Genomic DNA, 17,455 nt, shown 5'->3' with positions numbered 1-17,455 from the left:
TTCAGCTATGTGGTTGCTATGGTCCAAATTACCCTAGCAACCATGCATTGATTTGAATAAGAGACTGGAATATAAACAGGAGAGGGCCTGTATAGAAAGATGAGATACAAAGTATCAATGACAATAAACGTGTAGCCTTAGAAAGCATTTTAATTTAGATGGAGTACGTGACGCCCATTTGAAAGCTGGAATGAGTCAGAAGAAAGTAAATAATTGAAAAGCTATAAAAAATAAATAATGAAGACCAACTGAAAAGTTGCTTAGAATCGCCCATTCTATAAACTACAAACAGTGAACTTAAAGGTGAACCATCCCTTTAATATTGTTCCGTAATGCAGTAGAAAGCATCCAGAGCCTCGATACACATCAATATAAAGTGCTAGTGTTGAGTATGCTTACTTTCACTTTATAACTGCTCAAACTGAAGTGCATATAATGAAAACGACAAAAAAAGATATACAGAGACAAATGGCACCGTTACAGAAACCAGATCCTCCAGCAATGTATCCGTATAGATTTGGTGGAAAGCGACCCTGCTGCTCAAAAACTAGACGGAACCTTTCTAGAGGTCGGGCCTTGTGCAAGTTTACCTGCATTCATTACTGAAAGCTGACCCACTTTTATTGGCAGATCAAACCCACTACATTCTTCTGACTTTTTTTTTTGGTCGGAGATGCGACTATGAACTTTTTGTATTGTTCTTTGAACATTTCCATACATTTTTCAGAAAAAAACGGCACTAGTGAGTCAGCAAATTGCTAAGCCGCTCATCAGTCCGAAGAGACGTCCGTGTCCTGCTGATTCAGGGTTTCCCACAAAATTTAAGGCATTTCTTCAACATCCAACTAAAACACTTTACTTTGTTATATAAAAATAAACATCACTTCCAAAACCATTCGGTATATACACAGTGAGAGTGGACTTGAGTTAAATATTAAAGTGTCACAAACTATACTGTATAGAGGTTAAAATTGGTGCTTGAGTGTTTGTGCAGTCGGAGTGTCCCTTTTTTTGGGGGGTAGTTAAAGGACGGGTTTCAAGACAGACCGAAGTGATCGGCCATCTTTAGTGAGTTCCCGAGTCACACACATGCAGGGAAGGGGAACAGCCTCTTCTCTTTTCTCTACAGTATTGTAGCTGCATTTCTTCAAATGATCAGCCATGCTCACACTGCCAGCAAATTTCCACTCCCTTACAGTGCAGAAAGCGGTGCTGAATCTCCAAACCTGCAAGAAAAAAAAATACACAAGCACGTGATAAATAAAAATGTCCCATACAGATACAGAGAGAGAGTGAGAGTCCCATACAGATACAGAGAGAGAGACAGATACAGAGAGAGAGAGAGAGAGAGAGAGAGAGAGTCCCATACAGATACAGAGAGAGAGTGAGAGAGTCCCATACAGAGAGAGAGAGAGAGAGAGAGAGAGAGTCCCATACAGATACAGAGATAGTCCCATACAGATACAGAGAGAGAGAGAGAGAGAGTCCCATACAGATACAGAGAGAGAGAGAGAGAGAGAGAGAGAGAGAGAGAGTCCCATACAGATACAGAGAGAGAGAGAGAGAGAGAAGAGTCCCATACAGATACAGAGAGAGAGAGAGAGAGAGAGAGTCCCATACAGATACAGAGAGAGAGAGAGAGAGAGAGAGAGAGTCCCATACAGATACAGAGAGAGAGAGAGAGAGAGTCCCATACAGATACAGAGAGAGAGAGAGAGAGAGAGAGAGAGAGAGAGAGAGTCCCATACAGATACAGAGAGAGAGAGAGAGAGAGAGAGAGAGAGAGAGAGTCCCATACAGATACAGAGAGAGAGAGAGAGAGAGAGAGAGAGAGAGAGAGAGAGAGAGAGAGAGTCCCATACAGATACAGAGAGAGAGAGAGAGAGAGAGAGAGAGAGAGAGAGAGAGAGAGTCCCATACAGATACAGAGAGAGAGAGAGAGAGAGAGAGAGAGAGAGAGAGAGAGAGAGTCCCATACAGATACAGAGAGAGAGAGAGAGAGAGAGAGAGAGAGAGAGAGAGAGAGAGAGAGTCCCATACAGATACAGAGAGAGAGAGAGAGAGAGAGAGTCCCATACAGATACAGAGAGAGAGAGAGAGAGAGAGAGAGAGAGAGAGAGAGAGTCCCATACAGATACAGAGAGAGAGAGAGAGAGAGTCCCATACAGATACAGAGAGAGAGAGAGAGTCCCATACAGATACAGAGTCCCATACAGATACAGAGAGAGAGAGAGAGAGAGAGAGAGAGAGAGAGAGAGAGTCCCATACAGATACAGAGAGAGAGAGAGAGAGAGAGAGTCCCATACAGATACAGAGAGAGAGAGAGAGTCCCATACAGATACAGAGAGAGAGAGAGAGTCCCATACAGATACAGAGTCCCATACAGATACAGAGTCCCATACAGATACAGAGTCCCATACAGATACAGAGTCCCATACAGATACAGAGTCCCATACAGATACAGAGTCCCATACAGATACAGAGTCCCATACAGATACAGAGTCCCATACAGATACAGAGTCCCATACAGATACAGAGTCCCATACAGATACAGAGTCCCATACAGATACAGAGTCCCATACAGATACAGAGTCCCATACAGATACAGAGAGAGAGAGAGAGAGAGAGAGAGAGAGAGAGTTACAATTTTCTTTCAACCAATGACCCCCCCAAATGTTTTAATTAGCTCATTTTTAACCAGGATTTCTGTCTTAATGGTCTGAATGTATCAGTTATTGACCAGGCACAAGAAATGACTTGCTCAATTGGAGGGATGCACTGAATCCAGGATTTGGTTCGGGATTCAGGCAGGATTCGGCTATCTTCAGCAGGATTCTGATTCGGCCGAATCCTTCTGGCCGGCTGTACCCTCATTTGCATAAGCAAATTAGTTGTGGAGAGGGAAATTGCGTGACTTTTTGTTAAAAAAGTAAAAAAAATGTTTTCCCCTTCCAACCCCTAATTTGCATATGCAAAATAGGATCCGGTTCGGTATTCGGCCAAATCTTTCGCGAAGGATTCGGGGGTCTGGCCGAATCCATAACAGTGGATTCGGTGCATCCCTTCTCAATTTGGACAAAATGCTAAAGTCATATTTATGATGCAATTAAAGTCTGGCTAAGGAACTTAAATAGGAGAAAACACAGAACATATAGATATATGGGGACCTTCCCCATAGGCTAACATTGACTTCGGTAGCTTTTAGATGGCGAACTAGGGGGTCGAAGTTTTTTTTAAAGAGACAGTACTTCGACTATCGAATAGTCGAACGATTTTTACTTCGAATCGAAGGTCGAAGTACCCCAAAAAAAACTTCGAAATTCGAAGTTTTTTTACTTTGAATCCTTCACTCGAAGTTAGTGAATCGGCCCCGAAGAGTCAGAAGATGGTGACCAGGAGCTTCACTGTGCTGCTCTGCATTTAATAATCAGATTTTTTAAAAGGGGTTATTTTTTCACTAATGCACAGTGTGGGGAGGGGGCATCGCCAGGAAGTTTAGGGGGCTTTAGTTCTCCTTTAAAGAGGTGTTTCACCTTTAGTATGTTATAGAATGTTTTATTCTAAGCAACTTTTTCAATTGGCCTTCATTATAGTTTTTGAATGATGCGCCTTCTTCCGACCTTTTACAGTTTTCAAATGGGGGTCACTGACCTCATCTAAAAATCAAATGCTCTGTAAGGCTACAAATATATTGTTATTGCTACTTTTTATTACTCAAGGTTCTATTCTGGCCTCTCCTATTCATATTGCAAACTGGAGAGCTGCTGAATAAAAATCTAAATAACAAAAAAAGAAATACACCAGTGATCCCCAACTAGTGGCTCAGGGGCAATATGCTGCTCACCAAGCTCTTGGATGTGGCTGCTCTAAACAATATAATGACATCCCTTGTTTGTTCTGCATCACAGAGTTGTTCTGTCCCACTTTCTCCTCAATTATCAACCTAAACCATGCTTTGAATGTTGGCTCAAGGTGAGAAACATTGGGTTTAGTGATTAAAGTGGCTGTTCACCATTTACTTTTAGTATGTTGTAGAGCAGGGGTCCCCAACCTTTTTTTACCCGTGAGCCACATTCAAATGTAAAAACAGTTGGGGAGCAACACAAGCATGAAAAAGTCCATTGGGGTGCCAAATAAGAGCTGTGATTGGCTATTTGGTAGCCCCGATGTGGAACTGACAGCCTACCTGGCACTATACTTAGTTTTTATGCAAATAAAACTTGCTTTCAAGCTTGGAATCCGAAAATAAGCACCTGCTTTGAGGACCCTGAGAGCAACATCCAAGGGGTTGGAGAGCAACATGTTGCTCACGAGCTACTGGTTGGGGATCACTGTTGTAGAGAGTGATATTCTGAGACAATTTGCTATTGGCTTTTATTTTCTATTATTTGTGGGTTTTAAATTATTTACTTTATTATGCAGCAGCTCTCCAGTTTGCAATTTCAACAATCTGGTTTCTATGGTCCAAATTACCCTAGCAACCATGCATTGATTTGAATAAGGGACTGGAATATGAATAGGAGAGGGGCAGAAAAGAAATATGTGTAATAAAAAAGTAGCAATGACAACACATTTGTAGCCTTACAGAGTATCTTGTTTTTAAGTCTGGGTCAGTGAGCCCCAATTGAAAGCTGTAAAGAGTCAGAAGAGGAAGAAGGCAAATAATTTGAAAACTATAAAAAAGAAAAAATGAAGACCAATTGAAAAGTTGCTTAGAATTGAACATTCTATAACATACTACAAGTTAACTTAAAGGTAAACCACTCCTTTAAGGTCTATGGCACATAGAGTAGATTGCAACTACTTTACTACAATCGTAACTACAATCATTCTCATTCTAAAATCCTCAGAATTAGTGATGCATGGATTGGTTCACAGTTATCCGCACCCAACCTGACCCGTATCTACATGTGCAGGCTTCAGCCTGGACCTGTGATTAAAGCAGAGGTTTTCAGACTACTTGGGTTTATGACATCCCTTGGAAAAAAATTTATTTCAAGTGACAATATCTATCCTGAACTTTTGAAAATAAAAGTTGAATGTTTTAGTTTTGCATGTACCTACCAGTTACTGTATTCAGCATAGCATATGGAGTATTATCTTAAAGGAGAACTAAACCCTAAAAATGAACGTGGCTAAAAATGCCATATTTGATATACTGCACTTATTGCACCAGCCTAAAGTTTCAGCTTGTGAATAGCAGCAATGATCCAGGACTTCACACTTGTCACAGGGGGTCACCATCTTGGAAAGTGTCTGCGACACTCACATGCGCAGTGGGCTCTGAGCAGCTGTTGAGAAGCTAAGCTTAGGGGTCGTCGCAAATTATCAAGCAGAAAATGAGGTATGGCCTGTAATACAAACTGATGCTACAGGGCTTATTATTAAATTCTGATACTAGTTGCACTGGTTTCAGTGCTGCCATGTAGTAATTATCTGTATCAATTACTAATCAGCCTTATACTGTGACATTTCTATTCTATGTGTACTGTATATTGTGAGTGGGTCCCTAAGCTGAGCAAGTTACAGCAGCACAGAGCATGTGCAGTGACTCAGCAGAAAAGAAGATGGGGAGCTACTGGGGCATCTTTGGAGACACTGATGATGTGTCAGAGGGAAAATGGCCGCCGGATAAAAGCTGCTATTTGATTTAGGAAAATGCGATGTCGCTGGCAAATGGAGGTGTTATATGCATTACAAATGATGTGGCTTGGGTGGGGAAGATCTGCCCAACTTATATACATGGTAGGAAAATGTAGGCTTTACATGTCCTTTAAGCTCTCACTGCTGGAAAAATGCTGAAAGAATTTTTAGTGCCCCATGTTCCCCAAACCTTTGAAAATACATAGTTATTACCTGCTCCCAAAAGTAAAGAATGATTGAACAACCTGTATAACATTATTTAAAACATATTTGCTCCCTGGTGTTGCTGGGCTACTTACAATTATCATTATCCAGGATAATTATCCAATTAAAACCAAATTTTTATTCTTCTAAAAGCAAATAGACTATGTATTAATGCTTACATTGCTTGCAATGGTTTAGAACTTCAAGTGAGTTAAAGTGATAAGGACTAACCTTTTCTTTGATTTGCCATGAACTTCCAGATGGGTACTGTCTCTTTTCCCACAACAGAACAACCATTCCACGGGCTTGAAGCAAACTGGCACACACATCCCTCATAAGTTTGGATACCCTAGAAAATTGGCATAAGCTAAACCCATCGAGGAATCCTGCAATGTGCTGGAGAACCTCGTATGGTAAATTACTAAAATGATCATGTGACAGTCCTACTGAACAACTCCTTGCATTTTCAAAGCAGGCAGATAAATGAGGTTGAACACCAAATGATCTCAAATGTCGATCGTGAATAATTTTTGATCCTTGCGTTGAAGGGCAAAATCTGCGTTGGGAATAAGTGCATCCATAATATGCCAAGGGACATCTTTGTTCTATCCAACCATTGAGGCCTGCATGAATATCACCGTGAACGTTTTTGAAATGAGAAGAAAATTCATCCCTTCTAAATAGTTGCCCACATAAAAACGTAAACATTGATCTCTGTTTAGTTTGATACCTTGCGACACATTCCAGCACTAAATCCAGACCCAGTGTCTGAAAAGGACTGGGGTTAGAAAGCTGTGGATTTGCATGGTCACATGCAGAAGCTGAGGCAATTTCTCCGACCATTGTATTTGTAGCAAGTATTGCAGATGGGAACGAAAAAGTCTGTGTTCCGAAATCAACATGATAGCCATCAACATTCCGACTGTCTGAAATGCCTCTTCCCCCAGGTGAATCCCCTAAGCAAAAAAGCAAAGCAGCTGTAATAAGGTCAATTCCATTTAGACCCATGGGATCTTCCTTAATGTCCAAATCTGCTGTATCAACAGCTTTGTCTTCCATTTTAGCTTTAAACCAGTGAGCATCAACAAGAAAAGGACGTCTACCAAAAACAGCTACATTTCTCAATCCTTGCTCATCTTTTCCATCTAGCCTTTGATCTCTTTCAGTGTCCTCAGCTTTGATACCATTCACCATACCAGATTCTTGTGCTTGTACTACAACAGACAAGGGTTTATTTGGATTCAGCAAGCCCTCCTCAGAATCCATTTCTAAATCACAATCACCATTTTGCCTAGGCTCAAAAATATGCACATCTCCTGGATTTAGGTCCATACACATATTTTTCGTTTGAGTGTGAAATCCATTGCACAAAAGAGGTGGATTATTTAAGTCAACGTCTTCATTAACTAGGTCATAACTGCCATTTGACCCAGGGTATAAATCACTTGAGCCATTCTGATACAGGTGTTTTACTGGGCTGCAGGCAATGCCACCTGCAGCTCCAACAGTTTCTTCCTCTTCATATTCCTGATCTGGATTATAATTCCCTATACAATTCTGTTCCGGCAACTGGAAATTTTTGTTCATCTCACAGCTTGCCTCTAGTAACCTTCCATTTAGCATGGCAATGTCTCTTGTGGCATTATTAAGAATATCCAGTGCAGCTGCTAAACTTTTAGTGGTCTCTACAGTCGCTTGATACAGTGCACTGTATGAATCTTCATCATCAGAAACGCCATGTGCAATTCCATTAGCAATTTCACTAGCAACTCCATTTGTAATTTCATCAGCAAGTCCATCTGCAGGTTTGAAGGCAATGCCATTTGAAATTTGATCAGCAGGTTTCAAGGCAATTCCATTTGTAATTTCATCAGCAAGTCCATTTGCAATTCCGTTTGCAGTCGGCTTATCGCAATTAAGCGATTCTGCGGAAATTGGTTTGTGCGACTCAAGTTTTTCGCTTGTTTTTGGCATTGTGGTTGCCACTTTAAGGGATTCCAGAAGCATTCGTTGATCTTGGAGCGCTAAGGCCATATCCAACTGCTCTACTTCATCAACATCTTTACTCAGGGTTTCATAAGATTTTCGATCAGCATAACTTACTGGCCATCTGTTCCATTCCATAGTGCAACATACTACGCTTGCTGGACATATTTGCAAATGCTCTGCTAGCTTGTTTCGGGTCACAAAAAAAGGGCATCCAAAGCCATTATTTAAGCAAGGCACTCTTTCCAGGGGGCATAATATTCGATGTTCATCAGCCTTACAGGAATGAAAGACTGCCCCACACACATGCGGACACCCAATTAAATCGCAGGAAACGCCATTGTCAGGCCTGATCATACAACGTCGACTGACACAGTTGACACAATGAGAATGTTGAGGTTTTTCATCCATGGTAAGGCCAGGTCTAGAACAAAAAAAAAAATACATTAAATACAATTTAAATACAATGTGATGGCAATCCATTAAAAATTATTATCAATGCACAAAAAATAAAACTGTTAAATAGTTTCTTTTTTTGAGTGCAACAACATTTAATAATCAGAAAAGCCAATTACATTAGGAGAAAAAAAATTAGGGGCAAATTCACAAAAGCACAAAGTGGCTAACACTGGCGCAACTTTGGATTTTAGTGAATTAGCGGTGGCCTGGCGAAAATTCACCATGCGAAGTGCGGTTAAGGCTGCGCTAGCGCAACTCAGCAGGTTAGTGAATTTGCCACTTGGTCTTATGTTTTCCTTTTGAACCCGTGAGCAACATTCAGAAGAAAAAGGAATTTGGGAGCAACACAAGCATGAAAATGTACTTGGGGTGTCAAATAAGTGCTGTGATTGGCCATTTTGTAACCCCTATGTGGATTGTCAACCTACATTGAGACTCGGTTTGGCAGTACTCCTGGTTTTTATACAACCAAAATTTGTCTTTAAGACAGGGATTCAAAATTAAGCACCTGCTTTGAGGCCACTGGGAGCAGCAGCCAAGGGGTTGGAGAGCAACATGTTGCTCACAAGCTACTGGTTGGGGATCACTGTTATAGAAGAGTAGGATTGCTACAATGGAATAGTGTGATGGCATTTATAAGTAAAGGTTATACTAAAATCACAAGGTATTGTTATTGCTATGCAAAGTCCCATTACAGTTTCTACTTGGCTAGCCTTGCCCACAAATGGCACCAAACCACACCCCTATTCTGCACCTGCCTGAATTGTTATTAGGGGATTGTACGGCAATAAAAGGTGTCAAACGTACTAAAAAAATTGCAGGTTTAAGTAAAAAGTAACTGACATTTATGGAAACTATGAGGGAAAGAAATAAAATAAATGTGCATCTACCCTAATAACTCCCATAAAACAAATGCAAAAAATAAAACAGTTCGGGTGGCCTTTTTACAAAGGCCCTTTCAGTACTCCAGATGAGTTGTGACCTGGGTAACCCTTGATTTACAATAGATTTAGCAAAAGTAGAAGCAATATTTTAGGCATATATTTTGTGTGGCAATTTGTTTACAGTGTTAAGGGGGTCAGAATACTGGTTTGAACAGATGCTAAATTATAAGAGCTTACAAGCTTATTTTTCTTTACAGAATATACCAATATTAGACAAATTGATGGGAGTCACAAATCACACAAGAGATAGAGCAAACTGCACATAGTAGGCACTCATGTGTAATCAGTCCGGCTTGCCTGGGTGCAGATCCAGTAAATTGTATGGTGTCATTGTCTAAGAGATCCGCACTAACAGGACTTAATAACAACCAAACCCTTTTTTTATTACAGGGAGACTAAAGTTTTGTCTACCTCCATAGCCTCTCACTTTGAGTGCAGATCTCTTTGCCAACGACACTATTATATATACACATTCACAAGGCGAGTGGCGGGTTTCATTAATAGTATACTAGAAAGCAATGCACTCTATAGAAAATAGTTTTATATAAATACTAGCTGTGGTTTTGCAACCCATGATAAATATGCGATTATCCCTTTAAATAGAATGTGTTTTAACAGCGGTACTTATCCAAGAGTGGTAAATAGTATCCATCACATGACTAGATGGACTGCAACAACTCTCCCAGAATATACAGCTGAGAGGGTTGCAGGAAGGGGACAGCTGCTTCATACAAAACAACCCATGCTATGGCAACAGGCACACATCTTCATTCTTACTATATCTATCATGACTACGCAACCATCAGAGCCAATGCAGTCACCCACCAAGTCTCAACTTGCAAGCGTATTATAAAAAAAAAAAAAAAAAAAAAAAAAAAAAAAAGACAAACAAATGTTTCCAATGACTGCCATGTGAATCTGTCGTACAGCTCCACTCTACAGCACTACTGGCCTGAGTTATTTTATAGGCCTATTTATCATGCTGTGTAAAAAAAGTGGAGAAAAACACCAGCTACTCATAGCTACCAATCAGATCTTTGCTTTGGTGACTGTTGAAATGGAATTGCTGATTGGTTGCTATGAGCAACATCACTGGTGATGGGTTTTTCCCTAATGTTTTGCACAGCATGATAAATAGGCCCCTACAGGAGAAATGTATTGATCTCTTCTGCAATTGGTGGTTTTATGAAGGGACTAACTGCAGTGACATGATCAAGAGGCTACCAGTGCCAGTATAAGCATGGAGAACCCACTTTGGGTTGCATCATTCCATTCCCATTGTTATCAGTTCACTTTGGTAGAACACACCAACAGTGTCCATAGAAGAGACATCCTCTTTACTGATACAGAGCTGGATATTGAAAGTCTGCAGCACACATAGGGTTACCATCTGGCTGTAAAATACTAGCCAAGGTCAAGGCTGAAATTACAAATTTACAGCCTAAGAATTTATAATATCTGTCAACCCTCCTCAATCCCTGCTTCCAGCTTGAGTTTATCAACCATACTCAACCAACCACCGATCCACCCACTTACATCACTGAACCTCCCCATATGTCACTACTCCGCTACCTTTACATCACTGTTCTGACCCCTCATAGTCCTGCCCGTCACTGCGGGATAGAATTTCGACTACAAAAAGGTGGCCACACTAAGCACATACATTATATCCATACCTCCCAAATGTCCTATTTTTCACAGGACAGTCCCGATTTTAACAGCTCAACCAGCAGACCCGGATTGTTACATTGTAAGTGTCCCATCATTCTCTTTGATCTCCTGCACTGAACAGCCAGAAAAAGATACAAAGTGTCTAAAATGGCAGGTGCACTTCAATATATTTAAGATAATCAAGAAACAATTGTAATAATTTAAGATAATAAAGTCTCTTAGGAGAACTTAGACTCACAACTCAAAAATGGCAATTCACCTTCATTAGCAAAACTGTAATAACACATAAAAACCAGGGAAATGTGTTCAAACTTTCATAACCAGCCAAATTTTGTAAAATGAACATTGTAATTAGGGGGTGCGGCAAATCTTTTTGTCCCTCTTTCTATTTCCAAAATGTCGGGAGGTATGTTATACACTTAAATACCAATGTGTTCTTTAGAAATATATTGAAATCCACCATGCACTGCCTATCTGGTGTAATCACAGATTCAGACATTTGGACAGATCCGTTTCTGCCATGGGGGCAAGTTGGCAACTCTGCCCCAGGTGGTACTTTGCTAGTGGTGCCAAAAAGCCGTCTCTGGTAACTTTAAGAGCCAAAATTCTATTTTAACTGGATATCCAATGCACAGGTTCTATAGGGCATGTTATGAAAATGTGAGATTAGAGTTTATCACAGAAAAACTCACTTTCAATTCATTCCTATGGTATTTTTAAAAGTGTATTTATAAAATGGTGAACTCTCAACTTACACCCATTGATAAATACGCTTTTACAAACCGCACAGGAATGAATAGAAAGTTTCTATGATGATCTCTCTTTGATGATAAATATGCCCCTTAATGCTATGGAATCAATAAACTAATAGTACATTAAGGGAAGACCGAGTGTCACAGTTCCTTTAACTGGAAAATGTAATTGTGCAGCAGGTAACAGCGGGTCGGGTACCCGCAAAAACCTGCGATACCCTGCGGGTTGAAGTTCCGGGTGCGGGTATAGATGCGGGTCGGGCCGTGGGTCTTCTCAATAGCGATTTTTTACTCCTTTTTTCTGATCACATCTACACTTCCGGTTTTAACCCTTTTTTTCTGATCACGCCTACTTCCGATGATGTCACTTCCAGTTTACAATGACAGCACTTCCTGATTCTTGATTCATCGGGTCACGGGTTGCAGATAAGGTACTTGTGGGTCGGGTAGCGGGTCCAAGCAGGTAAGAATTCGGGTTCGGGTTGCGGGTACGAGTTGCACAGTGCAGAGTCACAGCATTAGAGACAAAAACAAATGTATAAAATACACAACCCGGCTGACAAATGGGAATGGGTGATTTGGATGAACAGCTGCTTTTGAATAGAGAAATAAACCAAGCTAGAGCTGAAATACAAGGAAATACATGTCAAATAGCCTTAGCTAGAAGGGAAACCAGTTTCACAAAGGACAGTTAAACAATCGTTTCAAATAAAAAATGCTGCTAATATATTATAATGTATTTCCATATACACATGTAGATTAGGGGACATCAGCAAGTATCTGGGTGCCTTTAGAACACCGTCCATCCTTCTATGAATAATGTGATACAGGATATATGGGGTTATGTAATAAAAGGCACTTCGTTTGCCCAGGGGCAATAACCCATAGCAACCAATCAGCAGGTAGCATGTACTGGTCACCTTTTTCAAAGCAAATGGCTTATTGGTTGCTATGGTAACTGCTTGTGGGCAAAATTATTGCCTTTTATTGCATATGGGGGATAGAGTTTTAAAAAAGGGTCACACCTTTAGAAAGCATGCCTTAAAATCATAGCAAAGTACATTTTTCTTATTATCTCAATATTTGTCCCAGAACTACTAGAAAAGGCTTAGAGCTGTGGTAGAACTGTAGGAACCCCAAGCTGATCTAGTTGTGCTCAGCTTTACTGTTGGTGCAGTGTTGCTTTCATCTGGTAATGGGAGAGGCCACAGAATGATAAAACTTAATAGAAGTATGCATGTAATGTATAAGGCACCATTATCTTGGTACTTTATAGAATACATATATACACTATTTGAGCTAGTATTTGCTTGCATGTGGCACTCAATACTAAATTAAATTCTAAAGCTATAATTTTAAAAAAAAATCTGAAAGCATAAAGTTATCCCAGTAATACTTTGCCTCAATTTTTTCCATTATTTCAAAAATAAATATTCAACCAAATTTCCACCCACAAACTGGCTTAATTTACTAACTTCCAATCGAAAATTGTCAGCGTGGGAAAGGTTTTTCCAAAACCGTGCAACAATTCGAATTGTGCTACTTTTTCGAATTGCCGTTAACTCAAATTATTCGGATTATCGAACAAAAAACCTCAAATTATTTGGATTGTTGACCAAAGACCACCATCGACCTTTACACGACTTCAACAGGTTTAAGCTGGAGTATTTTCGTATTTTAATTTTTAGCAGCTTTTTTAAAAACTCGACCAGAAAAATTCAAGGTTTAAGAAATAGGCTCCAAAACGTTTTTAATTTCAGGTGCAGCTTATATGATACATTGCTCTTTAACCACTGCCTCCTGCTGGTACCAAAGCATTTCCCAAAGCAGTGCAGCTGCCATTATATTTATTCATACCTCCCAACATTCTGGAAATGGAAAGCAGGTCAACCCCGTGCTACTCCTGTGCTCCCCTGCCGCTGAACGAAAGAAAGCGCAACGCAAGGGAACGCAGATAAAAACGGCCGTGTGTAAGGGCCCTTACTAATGAAGGTAAATTGCCCTTAAAGCTGTGAGTCTAACTTTTCCCAAGGGACAAAGCTGTTACAAATGTATATCTTAAGTACCTATTATGGGCTCTCTGCCAAGAGCCAATAAAGTTAGAAACATATCTTTTCTGGCTGTTCAGTGCAGAGAAATTGGGACTTTCCAGTTCAAAAGCATACTCTGGGTTGAGCTGTCAAAAGCGTGACTGTCCCACTCAAAACGGGACAGTTTGGAGGTATGATTTAATTTGTCTGGTCAATGGGTAGAGAATGGGGAGAGCCAGCATGTGCTGCTAAAGGCATCTGTGAAGATCGCTTGGATTCAAGTAAGATCTAGAATTCAACAATATTTGATTCAAGATTCTGTTTGTACTTGTGTTTAATTCAGAAAAACAACTATAGTTTATATAAAGAAGCTGCTGTGTAGCCATGGGGACAACCATTCAAGTACAGAATACACAGTAGATAACAGATAAGTTCTGAAGAAGCCCATTGTATACTAAAGCCCTTATCTGTTCTCTGCCGAGTATGAGTGCCTTTTCTCCTTTTTTAGCTTTGAATGGCTGCCCCTACAAAGTAGCTTGTTTATATAAACTATAGTTGTGTTTCTGAAGCAAACACACTAGTTTACCAGTGCAGCACAAAAGTACATAATATTTTCATTACTTTAGGACATTTTCGTTTTTTGGTGTTACTGTCCCTTTGAACTTGGATTGTTGCATCGTTTGCAGGGATATAGAGGGTATCCTGCAGTGCTGTAACAATGTCGGTGGCAGGGGGTGTGGCAGTGGTGCAACTATAGTGGTGGCAGGGGGGTGTAACTATACCCAGACCCAGCCACACCATGGGGTTTGGAGGAGATACCACGACACAATCTTTTTGGTAGGAATGGTAGCATCCATTATTCTTCACACAAGTCCAGATGCAGGTCTTGTAGGTACACTGCTGCTGCTAGGTATTATAACGTTTCATACCATTTCTTTTTTATACAAGCTTTTATAGTATCCTACTCTGTTCTAAAACACAAGGTCAGATTTAATATTTTCTATAGTTAAAGGGGTGGTTCACCTTTAAGTTAATTATTTGCCTTCTTCTTCTGACTCTTTCCAGATTTCAAATGGGGGCCACTGACCCATCTAAAAAGCAAATGCTCTGTAAAGCTGGGCATAGATGTAAAAAGATTTTTAAAAGATCCGATCGTCATCTTGAGACCACGATTATCTCAAAACGATCGTACGAATTGTCCATCATAAAAAGACCATTTCAGACGATATTGCCAGGAAAACAAAGGGTAGCTGCCTGCTTGTCCCTGCAAACATAGAAAGATTGCACTGAGATAGATAAAGATTTTTTAACCTGGCCGATCAATTTTCTGACAGATGTCGGCCGAAAAATCGTAAGATGTACAATCGTTCAAATCCCACTAACTGCGTGATAATTTCGAAGGATTGTCAGACTTCACTAAAATCAGTCGTTCGGCAAGAGAAATCGTTGCGTCTATGGGGACCTTTAGGCTACACATTTATTGTTATTGCAACTTTTTATTACTTATCTTTCTATTCAGACCTCTCTAGTTCATATTCCAGTCTCTTATTCAAATCAATTCATGGTTGCTAGGGTAGTTTGTACCCTAGCAACCAGACTGCTGAAATTGCGAACTGGAGAGGTGCTGAATAAAAGCTAAATACCACAAATAATAAAGAATGAAAATCAATTGCAAATTGTCTCAGAATATCACTCTCTACATCATTTTAGAAGTTAATTTAAAAGGTGAACAACCCCTTTAATAAGCCTCCTTACCACAGTTTGTTAAATCAGTCACCGGCATTAAAATCAGCAGGATATTCATCTTTCACATAAAGGCAAAGTAACCCTGGGGTACCCTTAGGCACAGTTGCCCTGATACAAAGATATGAGAATCTAAAATCCTATCCATAAACCAAGCAAAACCTTGGGGGAATTATAGGGTTGTCTTTGGCAGTCTGATATGGCTACCAATGTGGAGAGTGTGTGTGCCCATGTTAAATGTGTCCCAGAGTTTAAATTGCATGGAAACCATTTTGCTTTAATATAAAAAACTACGAATGGCACAGGGTAAATCTTGGTTGCATACAGAAACTACCTGTATCATCGGGTTATTTATTATTCCCAGTTGGCAGATGGGATTTAGTGCATTAAGGAACACAGTTGCCCAAGATGTGACTCAAGAGTTTTCAGAACAGGACCCCAGGGTTTATGTAAGGACACACCACCATTTTTATTCTCAGGTTTCATCATGCATCTTGCTTACAGTGACAACGCAGAAATTCCCCTTGCCAGACCTTCTGCTAACATTAACTAGCTACTCTATAATGCCCTTTAACCTAATAAGACCCTCAGAAATCCAGCGATTTAGCTGTAAGATCAGCATTGAAATTATCAGCACACTTAAGGGTATATACTACATTAACATACCTGTGTTGATTCAATTCTATTTTTTTTGCAGAATGAGACCTAAAACACAAGTAACTAATTTAAGTACATGGAGCACATCAGCCAGCAAATTTATGCCATGAAAAGTAGTCTTCAATACTGTGTAAAAAGAAGATGATACAGGGTTTTATGTGGCTTTTTTTTTTTTTTTTGTAAAACAAATCCCATTTTTATGCTTGGGACCTGGTGTTTTCCGGATAACGGATCTTTCTGTAATTTAGATCTTCATTCCTTAAGTCCACTAGTAAATCATGTAAACATTAAATAAACCCAATAGATGGGTTTTGTTTCCAATAAGGATTAATTATATCTTAGTTTGGATCAAGTACAAGGTACTGTTTTATTATTACAGAGGAAAAAGGAAATCATTTTTAAAAATTTTGATTATTTAGATAAAAGGAGTCATCCTTTCCGTAATTCGGAGCTATCTGGATAACGGGATTCCTGATAACGGATCCCATACCTGTACTAGAAAGATCAGTAACACCAGGATATTTGTAAGAATCAAAGAAGTGTACAGTTAAAACAGTTTTATTGTTTATCCCATATGGGGATAGGGGTAACCTAGATCAGATATCAAGATTGCCAATATACTTTGTATGCATATAAGATCAAGCCTTGTTTTACGGTAACTTATTTGATTATTCCAACATTTACTTTGGACTATCCTGAAGCCTTGTATCTAATAAACGCAGGAATGCCGATGTACCCACCCTCTTGGCTGATATGCAATCTCCTTATGTATAACCGCTAGTGATATGAACATTTATCACAAGAACTTCAAGCATTTATTTATTAACTACATACATAAAGTAACACTTACCCTTTTGTATGTTTCTGCAGTGTGAGACAAAAGTAGAACACCCAGAGAAAGCCTAACATTCTAATACAGGTATGGGATCTGTTATCCGGAAACCCATTAATTAGAAAGCTCTGAATTACGGAAAGGCCATCTCCCATAGACATCATTTTATCCACATAATCTAATTTTTTAAAAATGATTACCTTTTTCTCTGTAATGATAAAACAGTAGCTTGTACTTGATCCCAACTAAGATATAATTAATTCTTATTGGAAGCAAAACCAGTCTATTGGGTTTATTTAATGTTTATATGATTTTCCAGTAGACTTAAGTTATGAAAATCCAAATTACTGAAAGATCCGTTATCCAGAAAGCCCCAGGTCCCAGGTATTCTGGATAACAAGTCCCATACATGTATTCAAAATCCACAGAGACAGTGTCAGGGCTGGACTTGAATACAAGAAACCTTAGTGCTGTGAGGCCAACATACATGTAGGATTTGGCTGCTTTGGGATAAAACACAGGTCAAAGGGGACT

At 39.6% G+C, this 17,455-nt stretch overlaps 1 protein-coding gene across 1 annotated transcript; it reads right to left on the bottom strand.

The window, feature by feature from the left end:
• Positions 1-957: 957 nt before the first annotated feature.
• Positions 958-8,259, bottom strand: fbxo30.S (F-box protein 30 S homeolog; the record flags this gene model as incomplete). The annotated part of the gene is given in 2 exon segments (NM_001280573.1): positions 958-1,226; positions 6,079-8,259. Coding segments are annotated over 2 exon segments (2,370 nt in total). The 3' UTR covers positions 958-1,022.
• Positions 8,260-17,455: the final 9,196 nt, after the last annotated feature.

Source organism: Xenopus laevis, chromosome 5S, assembly GCF_017654675.1.
Source record: "Xenopus laevis strain J_2021 chromosome 5S, Xenopus_laevis_v10.1, whole genome shotgun sequence".
Classification (NCBI taxonomy): domain Eukaryota; kingdom Metazoa; phylum Chordata; class Amphibia; order Anura; family Pipidae; genus Xenopus; species Xenopus laevis.
Note: the sequence above shows the minus strand (reverse complement) of the source record. Positions and strands in the feature narration are given on the sequence as shown.